The sequence below is a fragment of the Haliaeetus leucocephalus genome, unplaced genomic scaffold (genome assembly GCF_000737465.1).
Source record: "Haliaeetus leucocephalus isolate CR32 unplaced genomic scaffold, Haliaeetus_leucocephalus-4.0 Scaffold439, whole genome shotgun sequence".
Taxonomy (NCBI): domain Eukaryota; kingdom Metazoa; phylum Chordata; class Aves; order Accipitriformes; family Accipitridae; genus Haliaeetus; species Haliaeetus leucocephalus.
Genome location: NW_010972875.1, coordinates 3,656,531 through 3,678,705, shown reverse-complemented (window position 1 = coordinate 3,678,705; position 22,175 = coordinate 3,656,531). Strand labels below are relative to the sequence as shown.

Genomic DNA, 22,175 nt, shown 5'->3' with positions numbered 1-22,175 from the left:
TGTTGATGCTACTGGCAACACTCTTGCCAAGTATCTTAAATGATTGCATAGAGGAAAATTTCTCTTCTGGGCCACAGCTACCTTTGCCTGTCTGTATTGCTATGCTGTATTTGTTTCATTTCTGTTAACACTTCTAATCTAAATGCAATTCTTGAGGGTCCTCTTACTGTCCCCTCCTGTCGTTGTTTGCCATTTTCTTTCTTTATACTGTCCACATTTAATACTAAATCAGCTTATTGTTAAAAGTATCTCTGTGTGTCCCTTTTATCCTCTGCTTAGATTGTAAGAAAGACAATTGTAGATATTTTACAGCTATTTTGTATTTGCTAGCAAGAGGGGAGGGGGTTAGAAGCCCACAGCTGTTTCCAAAGACAGACAAACTACTCACTCTGTGTTCAGTCATTATTCAGCTGACTAGCAGTAACATTTATAAAAGTAACTTACTTTGACAGTAGCAGCTCTTTTCAACTAAGAACTGCTTGTGTTAAGAAAGTTGGTGAAAAGCAGTTATGAGCCGTGACATAGTCTGACATGACATTATGATGACAATTCAGTATTTTTAGCATGAGAATATTTTATGTAGTTTTTATTGTTAATATTGTGAAGCACACCTGACAAGAAACGAAGGGCGTAAGAAGGAGGTAAGTATTAGAAAGCCTATACACAGGCTTTAGTGTACTTGGTGAGTTGCCTGTACAAAATTTTACATCTAGTTTTAGAAATAAAGGTGAGCTAACTGTCTTACTGTGCAAGGCTTAGTTTCCACATGTCAATGTCTAAACGGTAACTCACAAAAATGGTATCTAGTACTTGTAAAGAGAAATAGCCACTTACAAAATGCAGTCTCACTTCAAAAAAATCAATTTGAAATTGAGTATTCCTGCAGATCTATGCAGGTGGCGGGGGGATGAGAGGGAGTGTATGCTTTAACTTGTCAACTTTGACGTGTACAGCAAGAAGCTATAGTTTTTTGACCTCACTCCCCCTAACCATTTATCAGCCTTATGCAGCTGAGCTCCATTCACTTTAAAGTGCGATTACTGGTTTAAAAATTACTAACATGGCTATTTCTATGCAAATATCCCATAATGTATCTCTTTCCCACAGGAAGATTATCCTGCATAAAGGTATACTGTAATCTCAGTGCATTAATATATACAGGAATCTTTACCTTCTGTATAAAGGTAGGGCGAAGTTTGAAGATTCTTGCAGCCATGGTCGAGGACAGCTAAGCACAGCTGGCTTGACTACTTTAGACACAGTTGGTGGGAGAATCCTGCCACTCGAACCCTTTGCTTCAGTCCACCCATGAAAGCAATGACGAGCTGATGAAACCCTGGGTTTGTTCCCTTGCGAACTTAAGTATGGCGTTATCACTGGAGGCAAAACAATTTCCACAGGCTTCAATACAACCCTCTTGCGTTCCGTGCGCGGCTTTCTAGCAAGTGTTTGTCTGTCATATGCCTTGCCCATAGACGACAAATGAGATGTGTGCTTCAGCACTGTAGGCAGAGCTGTGTCTGAAATGGGGTTGATAGATTTCTTCAGCTGAACGCAGCTGTCTGTTCGGTTCACATTCTTTTGTTGCACATTACTGACTGCTTTAGACACGGGAACTTCAGCCTTAATACTAGATACAGTTTGATGGTGAAGGAACTCTGCAATCTTCGGAACTATACCACTACCAGTAATATTACGTCTACGTTGTTTTACTTTCTGCTTTTTCTCGTCTTCCTTTGATTTTTGTACAACAGTGCTGTCTAGCAGTCCTTTTGCTGCAGCACGAGCCAAAATGTCTTTAACGGACACATTTTCAGAAGGATCTTTCTGAAAATTTCAAAGGAGACAACAATGAATCTAAGCCACAACACAGAGCTGCAAAATCAGTACTTTAATCCCAGATTCCTCAGAATTTACTCCACAAGAGAACTAGGGCAGAATCTAGCAGAAAGACTTAAGTCACGTGATAAATGGTAACCAGACTATTTATTCAAGAAATTAAGAACGTGACTGTTGTGTAAAGAGGTATCTGAGCATTTGCTCTGTGGAGACTTTGCCCTCTACAGGCCTGAAGAGGGGAAACTAAATTCTGGACTTGGTACTACATGTCTCCCACATTGACGTGCTTTGTAACGTGTCTGTAGTAACATGCATATACACATATATATATAGATATGTAAGAGTGTGTGTATTAGAAATAGTTACTAAAATACAGAAATATTATCAATACCATTAAACATGAACAATTTTCATTATAATGAAAATTCTTGCTCATAATACATAAGCAAGGAAATCTCAAACTAGATTAACTAGGAACCAGGTCAACATCCAAATATACAAAGAGAAGCAATGGGGAAGAAACTATTTTCAACTAGCCAAGAAGAAGGTTTCTGTAAACCAGAAATTTCAGTTTAAATTATAAACAGATGTTTTCTGCCTTGCAGAAGATGTTCATTTCTAGCATCACCTAAAAATTGGCCCTAGGAGCAATTGCTTCTATGCATTAGAGGAGGGAAACAATACGGTAGACAGATGTACACAGCATGATTAAGTAAAACTTACTAGCTCAGGGAGCCAGGTTAAAAAATATTTTACATCATTGAAAAAAAGAGGTCAGTAATAGGTAACTTGAAAGGCTTTTCATGTGTGATTCTCTTGCTCTTAATAAAATCTTCTCTTCTAATTTCCCCCAAGACACAAGCTTCTTTCAGGCACTGTAAGTGCAGTAGGACAGAAAGTGGTACAAATAACCAAATAAGATCTCATACCTTTAATTTTCAATAACATTCTAATCAGCTCCACCCCTTTCTCTTTTGGTGAAAAAAGTCCTCCTTTTCTCAGACGTAAGAGGAAAATGTTGATGCTCAGAGATGCAAACTAGGCCTTTAAGGCCTTTCCTCAGTAATCATGCCAAGACTTTTCCATTTACTCAGCAAAAGCCCCCTGCCTTTCAAGCCAGATTTGCATATGCCTTAGTTCTGGAAAGAAACATATTCATACCTACTTTATTCAAATTATATTGAAGTCTAAATCCCTACAGGTGACACTGTCTGCTTGGATACTGGCAAATCTTGGTGACATGTACAGACATAGCAAATAACTTTACTAAACATCATTTATCAGGAGTCTAATCATGCTGTGTATTTCATCCCAAGGTGTGACAGCAACAATATATTTCCTCTAGATGTGCCTAGCACTGACTTAGATCAAGAGACTGCTCTGATCAGGAATAGCTCCAGAAGAAAAGGCACATGTTGGAAAGCTGTGCTCAGCAGAAAACTCTGCAAGTGGCACATTTCAACTGCTCGCCTATTCTTTGTTCTTAAGACAACTAAAGAACAGACGTGATTTTTTTTAATTGTTCCACTTCATATATTCTTTTGTTGAAAATGGCAGTACTCTTTTTCTGTGAAGTGTTTTTAAATGGTAATTTTTTTAGCTTACCTCTCTTGCTAGAATAGCTAGAAAACAGCCACTGGAAATTTCTGATGGCTCCATTTTGAAAAAAGTTTCAGTGGAACCCTTTGAATTAGAGCAAGCAGAAAAAACAGGAGGAATAACCCTGTAAAAAAATAGACAAATTACCAGAAAATAATATTTAAGGATATAAAAGGAAATAAACAAGGATATATTAAAAGTAATGTCCAAATTATGTCTTTCAATGACAGTGTTAAAGAGCAGCCTTATCTTCATTTTAAAATTCTGCAATTCAAGACAGACATAAGAATTTGTTTTTTAAAAAAAAAGTCCCATTTAATTTTTTTCCATTCCAATAATTAAGTACATTAACCACCAGATAATAAATATGTATGAAAATAATTAAGAACTTCTTTCTCAGGTCTGCAATTACAAGTTGTCTATGAAGTTGGGGAATGCTCTGAGAACACTAAGCAGCACACAGAAATGGCAGAGGTGTTGACTTTGAGTTATTAAATATATGCTCATAATAAATAATGTATCTATCTAAGCTAAAACTCTTAGGTTAGAAAAATTTGCCTATTTGTAATAATTGAGTGCTGTTTTTTCAAATTTACAGTTCTGCAATGCATAGGTGAGGAAGACAGAACTAGCTTTTTCTCGTGTTCTCCCTGTATTACAGTAATCCCTAGCTGTTATAAAACAGGCCTCAAGGACTCAGCTTGTAAGGCTACTGAACTAGTACCAAGCTGTTTCAGTACAGAAAACGCTATCAAAACGTCCTTATGCAATTATTACCCCCCCTCTTCGCACTGCTGAGGACTGTAAGGTACAGCCCCTCCTCGATGCTCCAGTGATCCTCTTGAGACAGAGCTTTATTCAAAGATGGTTACAGAGAAATGCATTCGATATTGCTAAGCAATATCCTGATTTGGCTGGCGAGTTCATTTCTAATGGGAAGTCTGCAAAACTGCTTGCTCCCAAGTTTTCACTGTAATCTAGAGTTTTTGCATGTCCCTCAGAACTTGGCAAAACAGACTACAAGGCTCACATCCTCCTTGCATTACTAAATAAAATTCTATATCCTATGACACATAGGAGATTTTTGCTTTTAGATCTGGCCATTCAATGAAAAAAAGTGATACTCTTTATTTTGATTGGTATCTACAGATTACTGTTACCAGGAATACCTTTAATGGTTGGTCTGACCCTGAAAGTTGATTAACTCAAATTTGACAGGCCAAAGGGAAATGCATGAATAGTTTACACCTCCTCTATACACACCTGTTCACAGTGTGTACCCTTACATAAGGTAAAGCCTTTGTTATGAACTGTCATATCCTTAAGGTAAACTCAGCTTAGACAGTGGGTTCATGTTTGAAATCACCTTTACAATTTCACAGCTGTATGACCCCCAAACTCCAGCATAGCCTTATTTTGGTTCAGCACCACTCCAGCACTGCAGAGTAATTCCAAAAGATGTAATACACATAAGCACAACAAGCCTAAGAGCTTCCTGAAAGCCCTCCAATTTCTTGGAAAAGGAAATTAATATTAAATAGATCTGCAATGATCACACATGTTGTTTTATTAGTATAATTCGACCTCTCAAAGACACTACTGTGAACACAGGCTAATAATTCTGCAACAGTTTTTCATTCTATCCTGCATTCTTCTAGTCACATAAGTTACCTAATTAATTCTAAGGAAAGTATACAAGGAACTGTGACACCTTAAACAGCTTGAGCTTTCATCTTAAGACAAGCATAATCACACTATATATTTTATTTATGATATTCTGTTACTGCTCTGTTTATGCTGGTTACCAGCAGCTTTATTGTAGCAAGAACTATGCATGAAAACATCCAAGATACATGCCTGACAGCAAAGGAGGAACTGATTCTGGAATCATCATTTACAAAGTTCAATCAGTCTTCAGTCACAGATTTGCTCAGGTCTGCAAAAATCCTGATGTAATTAATTGTATTCTCCCTTTCTTACCATCTGAGAATGCCCTGTATTTGAAAGTAAAAGTATAATTTGGGGGTACGACAAATTTCATGATGTTTCTGCAAAATGCTGAATAGATTTTGGTTTGGCTTTGGGGGGAGGGGGTTGTTTTAGACAAGGGGGAATTTTTTTCTGAAAAAAAATAAAGCTCTGGGAAAAAAACCTCAGATTTTTTTTGTTGTTTTTAATATAAATTCTGTAATGAATTGATGTATTATTTGTGTTCAAGTAATTCAGAGAATTCTATTCCAAGGTCCCCCTAGTTCTCGCCACACAGTAACAGCTGCATAGAGGTCAAGACATGAGAGATGTCACAAAATTTCAGATCACAAAGGAAAACACAGTTTACAACAAAACTCCTTTTGGACTAGCATAGCATCATTGGCAAGACATACCCTGGTTTCATCCCATTTAGTGTAAAATTTCAAGCAGGCTGCTCTTTTTCTGTTGGTGATTTGCAAGAAAGATGTATTTTCTTGTACTGTATCTTAACATTATGCATAACATACCTCTTTTTAAAATTCTTTGGACTGGCAACAGTTAACATTTACCATTTTAATCATGCAGAATTTAAACACACTGAATGGTATCTTGAACCACAGTACCTTTCCCCACGATGGCCAAATCATTAACATCATCTAAGATAATATAAAATCTAAAAATACAGTATTACTCTCCTATGCTTTTGGCAACATAAACTCTTTTAACCTGCATCCTGTACTCAACTATTGTATCCATGTGCAAGCAAGTGCCAACTGTTTGCATTTACCTACTGTGACTGAAAGGAAAATCCAGAAAGTATGCATCAGTCTTTTAACAATTGCTCCAGCTGACAGGGGTGACAGCTGACAGGTTTTAACTACATATAAAGCATACAACGCACATACTTTTTTCATATATATCTGTATTTGTTATGATTACACAGGATGTTCTCTTACTGTAACCTGTCCCCCCAAAAGTCATTCATCTGAATATAGGGATGAGCAATCCTACAGCAGAGGTTCTTATGCTTCTATATTATCACATTTTAAGACTTGGTTTCTTTTTCCTTTGAAACTGATCCTTCTAGGTGACAAGCTGAGAGCATGCTAGGAAGTTCCCTGACTTCTAGTCTTCATTTTATCTTAAATTAGCTTCATTCTTTGAAAACTCATAGGATGAAAGCAATAGCTCTATCAGAAGCTCACCACAATGTTATTTCCAACCAGTGATGCTTTTCTCCCATCTTGATTTCAGATGGGAACAAAAATATTAGATGAAAAAGTCAAGAGGATGCTACTTAGTACTCTCGTAACATCAAAAGGAATGCAATGAAAGGCAGCAAAAAACTATTTTAAATGTTAATCTAATGCAAGACACAGATCAGTCTAGGATAAGAATTATGCTATAATTTAAAGTTACACTTAATTTCTCCATAGACAAAACTACTCATTCCATACCTATATGGTTGTATTTTATTTCCTTCCACTCCAGATTCTAGTGCTTTTTTCACTACTAGTTCATTTTCTTCTGGGTAAACAGAACAAGTGCAGTAAACAATAGCTTGTACTTTGTTAACTACAAAACAAACAAACAAACAAAATTTTTCTACTGTTCAAATTCTTCATGTACACAGTGATTTAGTAAGGACTGAAACCAGCATTAAAATTATGCTTGGATGTCATTTTTACCAATAAAAATATATCCTCCTGCACACATTAGTATTCAATCTGTAGTGTTTTTTAATAATTAAAATATTTTCGAATATTTGCAGATTTCAGCAGAAATTCAGGGCTGCATCCAGTCTTTTCACACAGCTACCAAAGGAGGCAAGGGGAAACGTGGCAGCATGCTGATGAAGTCAGACTACATTTACAACTTTTCCAAAGCAGAGTATGACTAAGCCAGTAAGCCAGTTCTCTGCAGAATACTGAAGATTATTGTATTAAAGGCTGGTGAATACTAGGACACAGATATACCTTTAAACTTGAGGAGATCATTATTTAGGGGGGTTGGTTACACACTTACTGTTAACTAATAGAGTAATCAGCATATTTTTAACTATATAAAAACTGGTGGCAGTACAATGGAATTGATAGTACAAGGTGTTCCCAGAAATCCAAGAACTAGCACACTTACATTTCATTGCATGCATCAACTCATTAAGCTGTCTCTCAGCAAGTATACTGAGTTTATCCTCAGATACAGATCCTTGTAAAACATCTCTTAGCAATCCTGCATCTAAATGCAAAGAGTTGTAAATTTATTAACACAACTTGTATTAGTGTCCTAAAATTCAGCTGTTTGCAGAAAATGCTTTGGTAACAGACCTGATTATTACTAGTGTTGCGGGAAGGTAGGTTTTATGAATTACAATACCAAGGAACACCTAAATGATTCTTCTTTCCCTCTTTATCTGTAATTACTACTGCGTCTTATTTGTTTCTATTTAATGAAAATAGTGAATAGACTTATACAAACAATCAATAAAGGAATGTAATTGAGGGAAAATTATATATATTCATTGGTATCTTGAAATATATTTTCTACCTCTAGTCTTTTTACTTTAAAAGAAAGCCTATATACACTCTGCTCCCCAGAAGAACCCTCAAACTTCATACTGTTGACCTGAAATTGCCTTTACAAATCACTCTTAATCCTTCAGTGCCACCTAGAAAGACTTTGTTTTCTTGTTGAGAATCCCAAGATAGGCCAAATATGTTCTTGCTCACTTTGTGTGGAAAAATCTGGGTAATTTATTTATTCTTGTTTGTATTTCCATAGCAGCCTGCATCTACATTACACATACAGAATTATGCAAGTTATTTAATATACTATGTTTTATAGTAGTTAATTAAAAAAAAAATCTAAAAAGGTATTTTATAAAATGATACAATTTACTGAAGCAGCTACAATGTCCAGACCACAATACTTGAATACTGTTCCTACCAGAAATCATGAGCTAGCTATTGTATCAAAAGTTACCTCCATGTTCATTTAAAATAAAGTCTATTGGATTGCCAACACCCAGTCCAGAGCATTGGGGTAGCAGCAAAATAACTTTTGCCTTTTGAAGTCTTGGGTCTGTTGGTCCGATCTCAGTAAAGTCGTCATGTAACAACTGAATATCTGAAAAATAGGGAAAACCTCAACAGTTCCACATGCAAGCAAGCCTGCCTAATTTTAATGTAATAAAGGTGAAGAGGCTGATGTTACACAGACTTCCATAGAGCTACAGCCTGCTAGACCCAGATCCTCCAAAGTATGTCACACTGATTTCAAATAGATTGAAGGACTAGACTTTAGCATCTTCCACTGAAAATTCTGCTCATGGGGCTCCGGAGTCCTGTTGTATTCTGTTCTGTGTCCTCTGGGTAAACCAGACAAGTACATGTGTTTTGGATTACCACTCTCAGAAACAAGTGAAAATCAGACTGAAAGCAACAGCCAAGACACCAAATAAATGGACCCCAAAGTTCCCATCTAAGCCAAACACTATACAGTAACTACTTATAAGGAAAACTTCACCCTGACATTTCAGGAGCCTGCATCTATGACAGTTAATCTGCAACCTTTGATTAACTTGATTGTAGCTGAAAAGCTGTCAGTTCACCTTGTGAAAAAAAATAAGTTGTTACTGCCCTCCCCAAATCCTCAAACGAGATCTCTGAATCCTGATTTAAGTAAGTATGTTGTATTTATAGATATCACAAACATCTACATTACAATACTTTATGCATACCAACTGTTTTAACACCTACTTTTACATCCCATGTGATTGAACAAGTTCCTCAGTTCATCTGCTTTTGCTGAAGATTTTACACCACAAACAAAAATTCTGGACATGCTGTGAATTGTCAGCACTGACATATGGGCAATGGTCAGATGGGAACCTACATGAGCCACTATAATGTCATCATCTGTATTCAACAGTGCCTGTGCAGAGTGTACAGCAAGGCTGCGAGACTTATCCTAGAAAATAATGACACAAAATTAAATATGACCAACTAATTTGGCTTCTGTGAGTGCCAACCTTCCTTTCCAAATTAGGAAAGTATTTCATTGTTTTCATGACAAACTGGAAAGAGGTGACGAGAAAAACTAATCATGGATAGCTGCTAATACAGAATTAAATAAAGTACAAAACCAAGCATCTTATTAAGTTAAACTCACTAAATTTAAATAATTTAATTCTAACTAATGCATAAGAAAGCATAATATCTATAGGTGAAAATAAATGTTAAGCGTGTATCACCTCCATAAGGAGGAACACTTAGTGACAGCCAGTTCCAGAAAAGACAAACATAGGCGACAATATGCAAAATTCATCCTCAGAGGCAGCTTAACAGAGAAATGCAGAACTATTCACACAGCTCTTGAAGAGAATTATAGAAGAAATCAAGCCCTTACAGATCAAAACCTAAGATTCTTCTGAAGTTTGAACAGTGGCAGATTTGAATGCAAAAAGCATGTTTACAAGAGTAAATGATCTCATACTACAGATGCTGAAGAGAAATACATATCAAACATTATCTCCATCAAATTACTTAAAAAGGCAAAGAGTGAAAATATGGACCACAGGTACCAAGTTTTGCACCAAATCTGGCAAATACTGGTGTTAAAGAGAAAAAAAAGCTAAACCTTTAAGTTCCCATTAATGTCTACCTATCTACTTACACTATTCAAGTACCACCCTACCCCACCAGAGAGAGATGAGTTTTTGAGGGTTCTGTTTCCTAACTTTGAATATTCTTAAGTAGTAACACTCAGAATTTGTTCTGGTGACCTATGGGGCTGTTATGGATAGTTCTTTTCTGTAAGTCTTCTATTTAAAATATACACATTGAAATGAGATATTCAGAATTACTTTGTAAGGTGGGTAATAAATTTTTAGGCTAAAATTCCTGGAAAATGCTAAGCATCAAGTGAAAATGCTCTTTGAAATGTTTCTATTAAGCACTCAAGAATCATCAGACACTTTAGATAATTTGCAGTTGTGTGTTGTTGCAGGGTTACTCCAAACCACCACTCTACAACAGGAACCTCTGACCAATCTTGCCTGGGGAGGCTAAGGATAGCAAGTCAGGAAAAAGACCAAGTGGGGTTTATGGAGATTTAGGAACCACACTGCACAAAATACAAAGAAGCGTCATCAGTCCATCACAAATATGCAGTTGAGGAGGAAGAGATGTTCTAATATTAGCATACTATTATCTACTAACTCGGGGTAATGCATGTAGAGTTACATAGAAACTTTCCTCACATTTTCAGAAGTGAGACTGCCTCTTTGACCACCTTTGATGTTTATTTCAACAGTTTTAAGATTAAATTTAAAACATTTTACTAATTTAATTGTAGCTATCAATTATAAGCATTAACATTTGCATGCTAAATTTAAGTGAATCAGTTTCTAACCTTCTGATTATTAAAAACGTCCAAAACCTTTCGAGTGTATGTTGCTGCCTGACTGATTTAATAAATAGGACAGTCACACAATACATGACCTCATTCTAATGCAAAGCATTATTTTACTTTGCAGATCATATTATTCAAGGGTGCCATCAACTCACCTGCAGTAAGAGTTTGCAATCTGCAAAAAGATCCAAGTTAAGCAGTTCTTCTTTAAGAGAGGAAGGAAAAACCAATACATCATTGCAATGTTGGTCCATACAATACGTATAATGGTCGAAGTCTGACACAGATTCAACTCTCGTGAAGCCCTTCTTCTTCAAATCTCTGAAAACATCTTGAAGGCTATTAACATACAACTCTGACCATTAAATATACAACAGTTACTTAAGCAATATAGTTCACACTGATTATATAGATTTTTGCCTTTTATTTTTTAGTGTGTGTATATGCATATATATATATATATATAAAAAAAATGCAACACTGCCTAATGCAGTAGGGAAGTTCACTCTATTTTAGGCATACAAGTTCTGGTTTGAAACAATTAAGTTTGTAAGTCTGATAAAATAAATTAAGAAAGAGGTGTGTGTCTCCAGAGGATGATTCAAAGCATCAAAACATAAATGTCCATGTGCTCAGGAGACACTGTAGCAAATTTACTGCTTAAATAGTTTAGTTCTTTCAATTGCTTTCAATTTAGCCCAGCTTGCCAATGAATTTAATGACTGGTAACTCAAATAATCCTGGTGTAAATGTTATGAAGGCATAAATGCTAAGGTTTGCAATTCAAATATCATAGAGATTTAAAGGTGTATATACACCAAGACTTGTTTGCTGAAATGCAGTTTCAGACAGTGCCATAAGCTTATAATGGTACATTAAACACAGAATCAATGCAGCGGCTTTTAGTTCAGTCTTACTTAAAGGTTGCAAAATCACAACCAGAATGAGACACCTTCTCTATCTTGAAGAGCCTCTAATCTAAGCACAGAACATTGGTCCAAGACAAGAGCATGAAAACAAAATTATTGAAAATGTAATAAAATGGATTACCTGTCTAACAAAATAGGTAACAGGATAACCTGGTATGGTTCATGTATCAGTTAGTACAGAACTAGGAACACCAGTGTTACATATATGGTAGCCCACTGAATATAGGGATTTTAAAAACTGTATTTTTATTTCAAGTTTACACTATCCTTACAGAATAACCACCAGTATTAAGTATTGTAACTGTCTTAACACCCTTTGCCAATGTTATGGCTTACGGTAATACACCCATTTTTAAAGAATTTTTCTCTTTCTCTATTTTTTGTCAGAGTTTAGTTGCCCATATAGTTTTTTCTAACTTTATTTCCTCATTTATTTGGTGAAAGATCCACGCAAGCAACAGAATAGTAAGAAAAACTGTTTCACAACTTTGTTACAGTTTATGAATACCATTACTGCAATATATAAAAACTACAAACAAACATAATGCAATGATGTCACTGGACTAAGCAGATTTTACTGTAAGAAATTGAAATTGCTGTTAATAATATAACCTGGAAATTCTAAAACATGTGTGTAGTAAACTATATCACCGCAGCTGTAAAAACGTCAATATTAGATGATACTTTAAAGATCTTACCTGATTTTAAATGTGTTTATCCAAACACATAAAGGTAGAGCAGAAGCCCTTTGTTCCTGCTTCCGTACAGTTTCTGGTAGAATGTATTCAATTGAAAGAGCACCATGTTTGATGCGACATCTTGCTAACGCAGCTGCCAATTTGGTCCTAAAGCTACAAAAGCGTAGTCACAAATTTAGTAAGTTTTGTAAATGTTTACATCAGCTACTAAAGTGCTACATTTCTATTACAATACTATCTTGCTCAGAAACCAAAACCAAATGTGAGGCCTCATTTTGCATGTTGTTACAGAAAATACACAGTTATAGGACATTTTCTACCCCAAACCATGGTAGATGCAAGGTCGTAGTACATAATTGAGACTATTTTACTTCCATGCACAAGGGACTGGAATTATGACAGATGACTCCCAAATATATCCATTTTCTCAGAAAGCTAAAAAAGAAGCAAATGTTTTGGAACTGCAATCTGTGGAATACAATCACCAGATTTTTATGTGTGTCTGAAGATATAAATACATGTATGTGCAGAATGAGCATTTGATGAAAGCTGACCTCTGAATGTGTACAGAAACAACGCATGTATGATGGCAACCAGGAGTCAGGTTTTTTTTATTATTATTATTATGTGAAAACGTCAGAGAAAATATTCCCAGACTTTTCCTCCCACAAGCTTTATGCATAATCTCGATATGTGATACTTCAAAGCAAATAAAAATTGCTGGTGAGCTACTTCAGATGTCAAAGTATGTTACTTACTGCCCTCCAGCAATACCTTGCACTTATGATAGCCATTAACTTTTGGGGCTATTCTAAATCCAGCAGCAACACAATTTTGTCCCACAAATGCCTGCTGAGTTCATCAATAGACTGACAAAAGAAATACTTGAACACTACTTAAAATGTTTACTTCACATATCCTCCTCTTTTTTGTTCTAATTACTTAAAAGAATAAATATTTAACAAAGTTCCATAATAGAAGTATTGCTAAATGAATCGGCATTATTCCATTCCATGATGTCTTGACTCTATCACACTCATATTTATGCATGTTTACCAAGTATTTCTTTTCTAAAATTCTATGAAAAGTTTCAGCAACTCCAAAATAAGACACCTTTTTCTAGCAAAATAATCCACAATATAAAGATGGTTGGTTAGCTGTATTTTTTTTAAATATAGGAATATGAAAGTTTCCCTTCAAACAAGGTTCTCATTAAAAATAAAAACAAAGCCCACAAAATTTGAAGCTGAAAGACATCTGTAATATTGACAATTATTAAAAAAAGGTATTGGTTATACAAATCTGTATTTCTGCTAATATATACCAGCACCCATCTACAAGAAGGGCCAGAAAGAGGATCAGGGGAACTACAGGCCTGTCAGTCTGACCTCGGTGCCAGGGAAGGTTATGGAGCAGATCATCCTGAGTGCCATCACACGGCACGTACAGGACAACCAGGGGATCAGGCTCAGTCAGCATGGGTTTATGAAAGGCAGGTCCTGCTTGACCAACCTGATCTCTTTCTATGACAAGGTGATCCACTCAGTGAATGAGGGGAAGGCTGTGGATGTTGTCTACCTAGGCTTTAGTAAAGCCTTTGACACCGTTTGCCACAGCATTTTCCTGGAGAAACTGGCTGCTCATGGCTTGGATGCATGTACTCTTCGCTGGGTAAAAAAAAGGCTGGATGGCTGAGCCCAGAGGGTTGTGGCGAATACAGTGAAATCCAGTTGGCGGCCAGTCACAAGTGGTGTTCCCCAGGGCTCAGGGCCAGTTCTGTTTAATATCTTTATCAATGATCTGGACGAGGGGATCGAGTGCACCCTCAGTAAGTTTGCAGATGACACCAAGTTGGGCAGGAGTGTTGATCTCCTTGAGGGTAGGAAGGCTCTACAGAGGGATCTGGACAGGCTGGATTGATGGGCTGAGGCCAATTGTATGAGGTTCAACAAGGCCAAGTGCCAGGTCCTGCACTTGGGTCACAACAACCCCATGCAGCGCTACAGGCTTGGGGAAGAGTGGCTGGAAAGCTGCCTGGCAGAGAAAGACCTGGGGGTGCTGGCTGACAGCCAGCAGTGTGCCCAGGTGGCCAAGAAGGCCAACGGCATCCTGGCCTGTATCAGAAACAGTGTGGCCAGCAGGAGCAGGGAGGTGGTTCTTCCCCTGTACTGGGCACTGGTGAGGCCGCACCTCGAGTACTGGGTTCAGTTTTGGGCCCCTCACCGCAGGAAAGACACTGAGGTGCTGGAGCGTGTCCAGAGAAGGGCAACCAAGTTGGTGAGGGGCCTGGAGCACAAGTCTTATGAGGAGCGGCTGAGGGAGCTGGGGCTGTTTAGTCTGGAGAAGAGGAGGCTGAGGGGAGACCTTATTGCTCTCTACAACTGCCTGAAAGGAGGTTGTAGCGAGGTGGGTGTTGTTCTCTTCTCCCAAGTAACAAGCAGTAGGACAAGAGGAAATGGCCTCAAGTTGTGCCAGGGGAGGCTTAGATTTTAGGAAATTCGAAATTAGATTTACAAAATTAGGAAAAATTTCTTCACCAAAAGTGTTGTCAAGCCCTGGAACAGGGTGCCCAGGGAAGTGGTTGAGTCACCATCCCTGGAGGTATTTATAAGACATGTAGATGTGGTGTTAAGGGACACAGTTTAGCGGTGGACTTGGCAGTGATAGGTTAATGGTTGCACTCAATGATCTTAAAAGTCTTTTCCAACCAAAATGATTCACAATTCTAAAAAAAATTCTTAGCATGTATACTTGTATAGATAACGCTCTGTTTTCCGAACTTCTGCTACAGGTTCCTCTTCATCAAAAATCTCTCGTGCTTGAAACTTTCGGTCTTGTAGGTCATAAAGCATCACAACAAGCAAGCTGGTTAATTCATCTGGCTGCAACAGAAAAGCAACTGGATACAGTAAGTGACAAAAAGCATGCCTTACTTCTGCAAAAAGATCCGTATCAAACAGCAGTCTCCCATGTAAAAGGCATTAAAAACCCCAGTGAAATGCTTATTTATAAGAATATGAAAGCAATTCCTCATGGAGAGTAAGTAAAACACTGAAGAATTTTTTTAACCTCAAATACACAACTTAAAAGTTATCTAGCTTACCAAAATTAAAAACGTTCTCCATACACACAGATAATATACTATATCTTAACAACTTTTAATGTTATCAGAATTTAAACTCTGAAATTATATTCTCATTATAAAGTAGTTCCTTGAATAGCTAAGCCAACAAAACCCTGTCTATCAGTTTGTCTCTTGTGGGATTCTTCGGTATATAACAAACAATAAGCTCAGTATATAACAACCATTCTGCAGTTGGGACACTTGTAAAATCTCCTTCCCATGTCTAAATGTTTAAACCAGGAAGCATCTCCTTCTTAGGGACAGTAATTAACAGCATTTCAGTTACTTTTGTCTACCTCTTTTCATGAAATTCCTACAGCTCTTATGCCTTTGAAAATTCTTACCTTCTCACAAATATGACCAAAATTAGCCAGAAAACTCAAGTTATTAGGGAAATACCATCAAACACAAAACATTACCACGTTAAGTCTTATTTCCTTACAAAAACAAGGCAAAAATCACGTGTTAGATCATTTGCCTGCTCACATCAATCTCCACAAATAGCATCAGTTCAAATTCGTCTTGTAATTTTCAAAGGCACCAAAGACTGAACTGGAAGGAACAGCAGATTACTCTGCCAGCTCTAAATTTTCTTTTCATGTCAAAGCAGGAAAGCATGCTGAGAGAGTAAACTGGACCAATTTTTGCCAGTACAAGTACAATATTTGTATACAGTACAGTTTGCCCTGGAAATGAAACATGGGTTCAATGCATTCTTTTGTCTGATGGGGTTCACTCTATGCTTTACAACTCCCAGGGACAGGAAGGGAACATGACTTTTTTCCCCACTCACAAGGGGACACAGCTGGGACAGAAAGCACATGGACATGGACTGGCTCACGGACAACATCACTGAGCAAGTATTACACTGCAGTAAGCAGTACGGTTCACTCTCCTACCTTCTTTCTCTGAAGGTTTTGATTCCCACCAGTAAAGTGCAACAGGAATCTCACAGACAACATATCTAGTACCTTGAAGATTGACGCTTTAGACAACTAACCAAAAAGGACAGCAATATTTCAGTCTCAGGCTACCACATAGTTCAAAACAATAAGTGTTGTTTTGAAGAATGTTGCAGAATCCTTAGAAAAGATTCTAATTACGACAACTCAGACAACACAAAATTTACTTCCTCACAAAAATGTTCACTTACTATTGACTGGCATGGGTAAACACAACTATCTAACAATATTTCTTCAAGAAGATCTTGATCTGCAAAAAAAAGAAAATATTGACAAGTTATGCTAAGAAATCTAAAAGATTCTATGGAAGAGAAAGAAAAACTTAAAAATAACTAAAGAAAAAGTTGGAAGTTTAAACACCATTGAATTTGCCCTTAATTTTCATCACAAACAGTAGCATCTCTAAATAAGTATAATTCCTTTACATGAAAAAGTATAGAGTTTAAATGTTTGATTTCACAAAATCCTAACAACACTTAGACATATTCAAATATTTGAGGGATACAAGCAGTCTAGGAGTAACCTGTAGTTTAACAAAAAATTCTCGATATCTCTGCTGTCAGGCCGAAACTAAAAACTTTCTTTTTACATATTTTCTCTGCTGCATCATTTCTGTTGGCAATTCTTAGAAAAGTTTTGTACTTACATTTTAGAGCACTGAAAGCCAGTTCATAAGATACATGCTGGGAATACTCATCTTTAAAAGTCAGCGTGGGAGGTACTGAGCCATCACCATACCGCACCAATATTCTATCCTTACGCTTTTCAGTATGAATGCCTTGAAAAATCTTAGCTGCATTCATGTATACAGAGTCGTGATAACCATTCTTCTCAGTCAGAGTCTTTGTTCTTTTTTCAACAGATCCTTTTTCATCTGAAATTTTCATTTCACTCAAGTCTGAAGTATCATTTGTAACATCCTCATGTAAAGACACCAAGTTACTTTTAGAACCTGGCATTTTTCCAGTTGCTGATCACATAAGTGCAAGTCACAATCCTGCTGCCTCTGCAAAAAATGAAGTTTGTATTGAATTATGAAAATGTCTTTGACTAGAATACAATTTTCCCTTCATTTTCGAGTTTTCAGTAGAATTTATTTTCTTTTTTAGGCTCTAATCCTGCAAATACATATATACATATATCATGTACACTTCTACACATCTACCATCTTACATATAGTAGAGAAGTATTCATAATAGTTTCCTTACCTTATTTATTTTCAGTAATGCAGATACAAAGACTGTGTACTTGTTTCAAAGAGGCCAGTGCTTTACAATAAATGATCCTAAACAGACTATACGCAGAGATTTGATTCTCTGTGTCTAATAAGAAGCATCATTATTGCAGACAGAACAGTATCTCTTACTAGGAATCTCCTTTAGTAAAAAGGCACTACAGAAATGTCAAAGCAGCCATCGTCTCTTCCAAAGAAGAACCATCTTGAAAAGAGCTGCAGTGAATTCCACATGCTTGTCCACTAAACTGCATATCTGATCCTAAAAATGGATAATAGAGATCACCTAAGTGTCAATGTATTTAATGTATTAGCTAAACAGCACAATTTTAAATGCAGGAAATCCATTCTGACAGTCTGATGATATTATCCAACTCTCCATAAGCCCATGGGTGTTTCTTAAATTTTCTACAATTTTTACATAAACAATAAAATAAAAATTACTTTCCCCAGAGGTGGAATAGAGCTTCAATAAAAATAAAAATAAAAAGCCCTAGTGTTAGTTGAATCCAAAACCATACTTAAGTTCTACATAAAACCTACTTAAAGTATGTCCATCACTGTGCTTGGATTTACCCTGTTTGCTGTGGTTGTTATAATAGGCATTTATGACAATGCTTGGAGGCTTAGCAGTCAGGTTAAATGTTCAGAAGAGGACTAAGCCAAGACAAATTTAGTCACAGAGGAAAGCTTTTTAAAAAAAACCAAACCAGTCGTCTTGTCTGGGGAAGAATAATACAAAAGAATCATGAGGAATTTAGCAGCTTTAGCACAGAAAGCTAGGCATGGATCCAGTCCTAACAAACAGATCTAGATATTTTAGGATTAACAGCACAGAATAGCAGAATTGTTCTTTTTGCCAGTCTAAAAATACAAAAAAGAAGGTGATACTCTGACCAAACAGAAAGGATCTTCTCTTTTGCTACATAATTTAGTTCAGTACAACCATTCTCAAGCTTTTTTTCCCCTGCGCTACCCCACATTCCTGAAGATAAATTACATACCTCTTCTCCCTGGGTCAGACATACTTGCCCAGCATTCTTTTTTTCCTCTCCCCTTTCCTGTCCCCCTCACACAAAACATAATAGCAAAGGAGGATGGCAGCACACAGGGTTGGAGGGGAAAGGAGGAACACAAGCTGTTACTTCTCCAGCAGGCAGCCAAGAAATGCCCCATGCTGAGCCAGCATTCCCCCATTCAAACTCCCTTTCCTGAACACAGGGACACTCAGTCCCTTCCTCCCTTCTCCAAGACCAGCCCAAGTCAGTGTCCACCCTGTCCAGCTTGGTCCAGACAATCAACCAGTGTTGCTTCCTGAGTTCTGGTGGCTCATGTGGAGGAGGCCACATCTCCTTTCCCAGGCTTTGCTCCCCAAAACTGAGAACTGCTAACCCTGTCCAAGCCACTTTTACTGTCTCTTTACAGAGGTCCTGGGCCTCAGACAAACAGCTCCTTCTTGTAGGAGTCAAGCACCAACACCCTTAGTGTCAGATGCAGCAGCGATGGATCCATGGAGCAGATGCAAATTTATTTTATGAAGCCGTATTGAAACAGAACAAACAGCACTATCAAAAGAAAGCACTATTCTTCACTAGAATAAAGTAACAGATTACCTAAACCAAACTGAAACTCTTGTGCTTAGAAAGGAAAAAAAATCGTAAATGCTTTCAGGATGTTTCACACTAATTTGACCAGAAGACACGCGTATGAGTTCACAAAAACAAGGACAGCATCTAACAGGGACCTGGAGCTCAAACTCCTTCTCCAGCTGAACACAAAATATTCCTTTTTAGAATATGTAACAAGTGAACTAATGTTTGTGGTGTCAGGATTTTCAAGACTTGTAGGGTTCCCGATTACTGTTTGTGACTTCTCTGCCAAAACCATTTTTGCTGACCTGCAAGACACACTGCTATTAAGATGATTTGATGAATACATTTTCCCAAAAGACAAATGTCATCTTAATAAAGATGAGATGACATTGCTCTGCCCTGTGCAGACACATTGCATGGTTGCAACCCTGTAAATCACAGCTTGGATTACTGAACTCTGTGCCAAGCAGAGAACACCAAGCCTGATTAACATGAAGCTCAGCTGTGAAGAACTAGTGAAGAGAGAAAAGACCCTGCCTTTGTCTATGGAATCAGTGAGCTGAATCTCAAGGAGATTACTCAATTGAGAGGGAAAAAAATCCCGCAAGGACCCAAGGAGGCCATCATTCTCCTAAAAGAGAGAATGGCCTTCCAAGTTGAGAAAGACTTTTTTCCACTGTTTAGTTAAGAAAATCTTCAAATGAAACATGAATTTGTTGTTAGGGTGTCGCTGAACAGAGCTGAAGAAAGAATGTGAAAAGTATTCCCGAGTCCTACAAACACTAAATCAATTTGATTTGGACCCAAATCCAGCATCTCTCCATACAGTCTTAGCACATTGACTCAATGTTAAAAATACATACATAGTCTCGGTGATCTATCTGGCTGACTAGAGGTACAACTGCCTCATCTACAAAGCAGAAACTTGCTGTTGCAGTAAAGTTTCCAAGTTCTTGCCAATATACTTCCACACTGTCTTCCTTAAGCTTGATCAGATTTGCAAGTTAGAGTAGTAACAGGGTATGCAGAAGGGAACTTAAAGACACATGTGACTAAAATTTAACAGACAGCTACTGCACAAGCTGCTCTCCGTGACACCTAGAGTTCGTGTTGTAAACAGCAAGCACCTATCTCAGGACAATATTGGTTGTTTCAGCACAGAAAACAGACAAGAAAGTATCTCCCCACTTCTGCTTCCAAGTCGTAATCCATTAAACTGCTGACAACGATCAGGACAACTCGCTGTTAGCACAACAGTTCAATGAGCAATACCAGTAGCTCACAAGGCAAAGGAGGTGCTTCTTGTGTACATTATCTGTGCAAAGGAATATACAAATCTCTCTTCTGAAAAGGCTTGTATTATGGATGCAGATAACACTCCTGTAACACAAGTTACTATTATCCAAGTACAAACAATAGCAATAAAGATGAGAAGACTGCAAGTTTCCAACAGCAGAGTGGGAGCCAGAGAGGAGGCTGGGGAACTAAATCAGACTATACTGCTTTACAGCCAGGCAGTGCAAGGTAGGAAGCCTGAAGGCATTCACATTTTTTCCTATCTTTTTCCAAAGACTGAGTGGAACTCTCAGCTGCTCTGGCAGGCTCTGTATTTGAAGCATTCAGCACACCTAAGACTAAGCCCACAGGAAAGCCACTGGAAGAGCACCTGAGTGAGAAAGGACAAAGACTTTATGCATATGGTCTGAGGAAGCTCTTTTGAACAAGACATTGGAGGTAACCTTTCTCTCACTCCCTAAACCATTTGGGAAGAAGTAACACATCAGGTATCTGTCAGGTACCCTTACAGGATGCCTACCAAACAGAACTGTCTCAAGACCAGCAGAGTCTTAAATATGTAAGAGAGTTTTAATCATTGCTTCGCAATACCAGAGATACACCACCCTTTTAGCCAGTATGCTTGCCAATGGGATTGAAGAAAAAATGGATTCATATGTTTGAATGGTCTCAGTTTCAAGTGAAGCTGTCCGTAGACCATATGGTTTTGCAATTATGAACTAACAGCACTAGATAATACAGTGTTTGTGGCACACAATAAAGATCCACAAGAATAGCAGATAAAAAATTATTCCAGTTTATATGTAACTTCACTTAAATGAAGATAACTAGTGTATCATAAACACTCAGCTTGAAAGATGTCTCCAGCTTTGACTTAATGAACTCAGGTGAATAGAACTATAACATTTATTCACTACACAGCATAGTAAAGAATTTCCACACACACCCCTCCCCCAAAGTCACCAATTCCTCTGTTTATATAGGAATACATGTATTTTTCCTATTTCTTCAGTTACCACCTTTTTCAGTAGCCTCTACCATTATACAATTCAGGAAAAAAAGATAAACAATAAACAACCCCACAGCACCTGTGTTGTATCAGGCATGGCAGGTAGCCTGGCCACCCAGTACTAATTCACATTAGCAGGAATTAATGAAAGTGGCACTGTGAGCACGGACATGGTTTCTCATACACCAACAAACAGTAAATCCTTGACAGCCATATACTGTAGTTTTTGTCTTATTAATTTTATGGGTATACATGACCATACCTGCTTTCTAACATCAACTGCGACTGTCTGATACAGAGTTTCAATGGATCGTAAAGCTTCTACTGTCCCCAACTTCAGTGAACCAAGCTGGAGGGAGGGAAGATTAGTAGTGAAAGTCAGGAAAAGAAGTCAGCCACGGGACCATTCCCCAACTCCGCTTTGTTTATGAGAAACGGTCCCTGTCGACTCATCGTACAGTCACACAGAAAAAAAAGATACTTCTTCGTGCAAACACGCAAAGGGTTTCT

The 22,175-nt window shown here is 37.6% G+C and overlaps 1 protein-coding gene across 1 annotated transcript; it reads right to left on the bottom strand.

The window, feature by feature from the left end:
• Nucleotides 1–1,167: 1,167 nt before the first annotated feature.
• Nucleotides 1,168–17,493, bottom strand: NSUN7 (NOP2/Sun domain family, member 7). The gene is made up of 11 exons (XM_010574545.1): nucleotides 17,181–17,493; nucleotides 16,726–16,784; nucleotides 15,200–15,330; nucleotides 12,449–12,601; nucleotides 10,977–11,160; nucleotides 9,168–9,378; nucleotides 8,392–8,535; nucleotides 7,546–7,647; nucleotides 6,867–6,984; nucleotides 3,445–3,562; nucleotides 1,168–1,827 (listed from the first exon to the last, which is right to left on the bottom strand). The coding sequence occupies exons 1-11, from the start codon at nucleotides 17,491–17,493 to the stop codon at nucleotides 1,168–1,170; spliced, it is 2,193 nt and encodes a 730-aa protein (XP_010572847.1).
• Nucleotides 17,494–22,175: the final 4,682 nt, after the last annotated feature.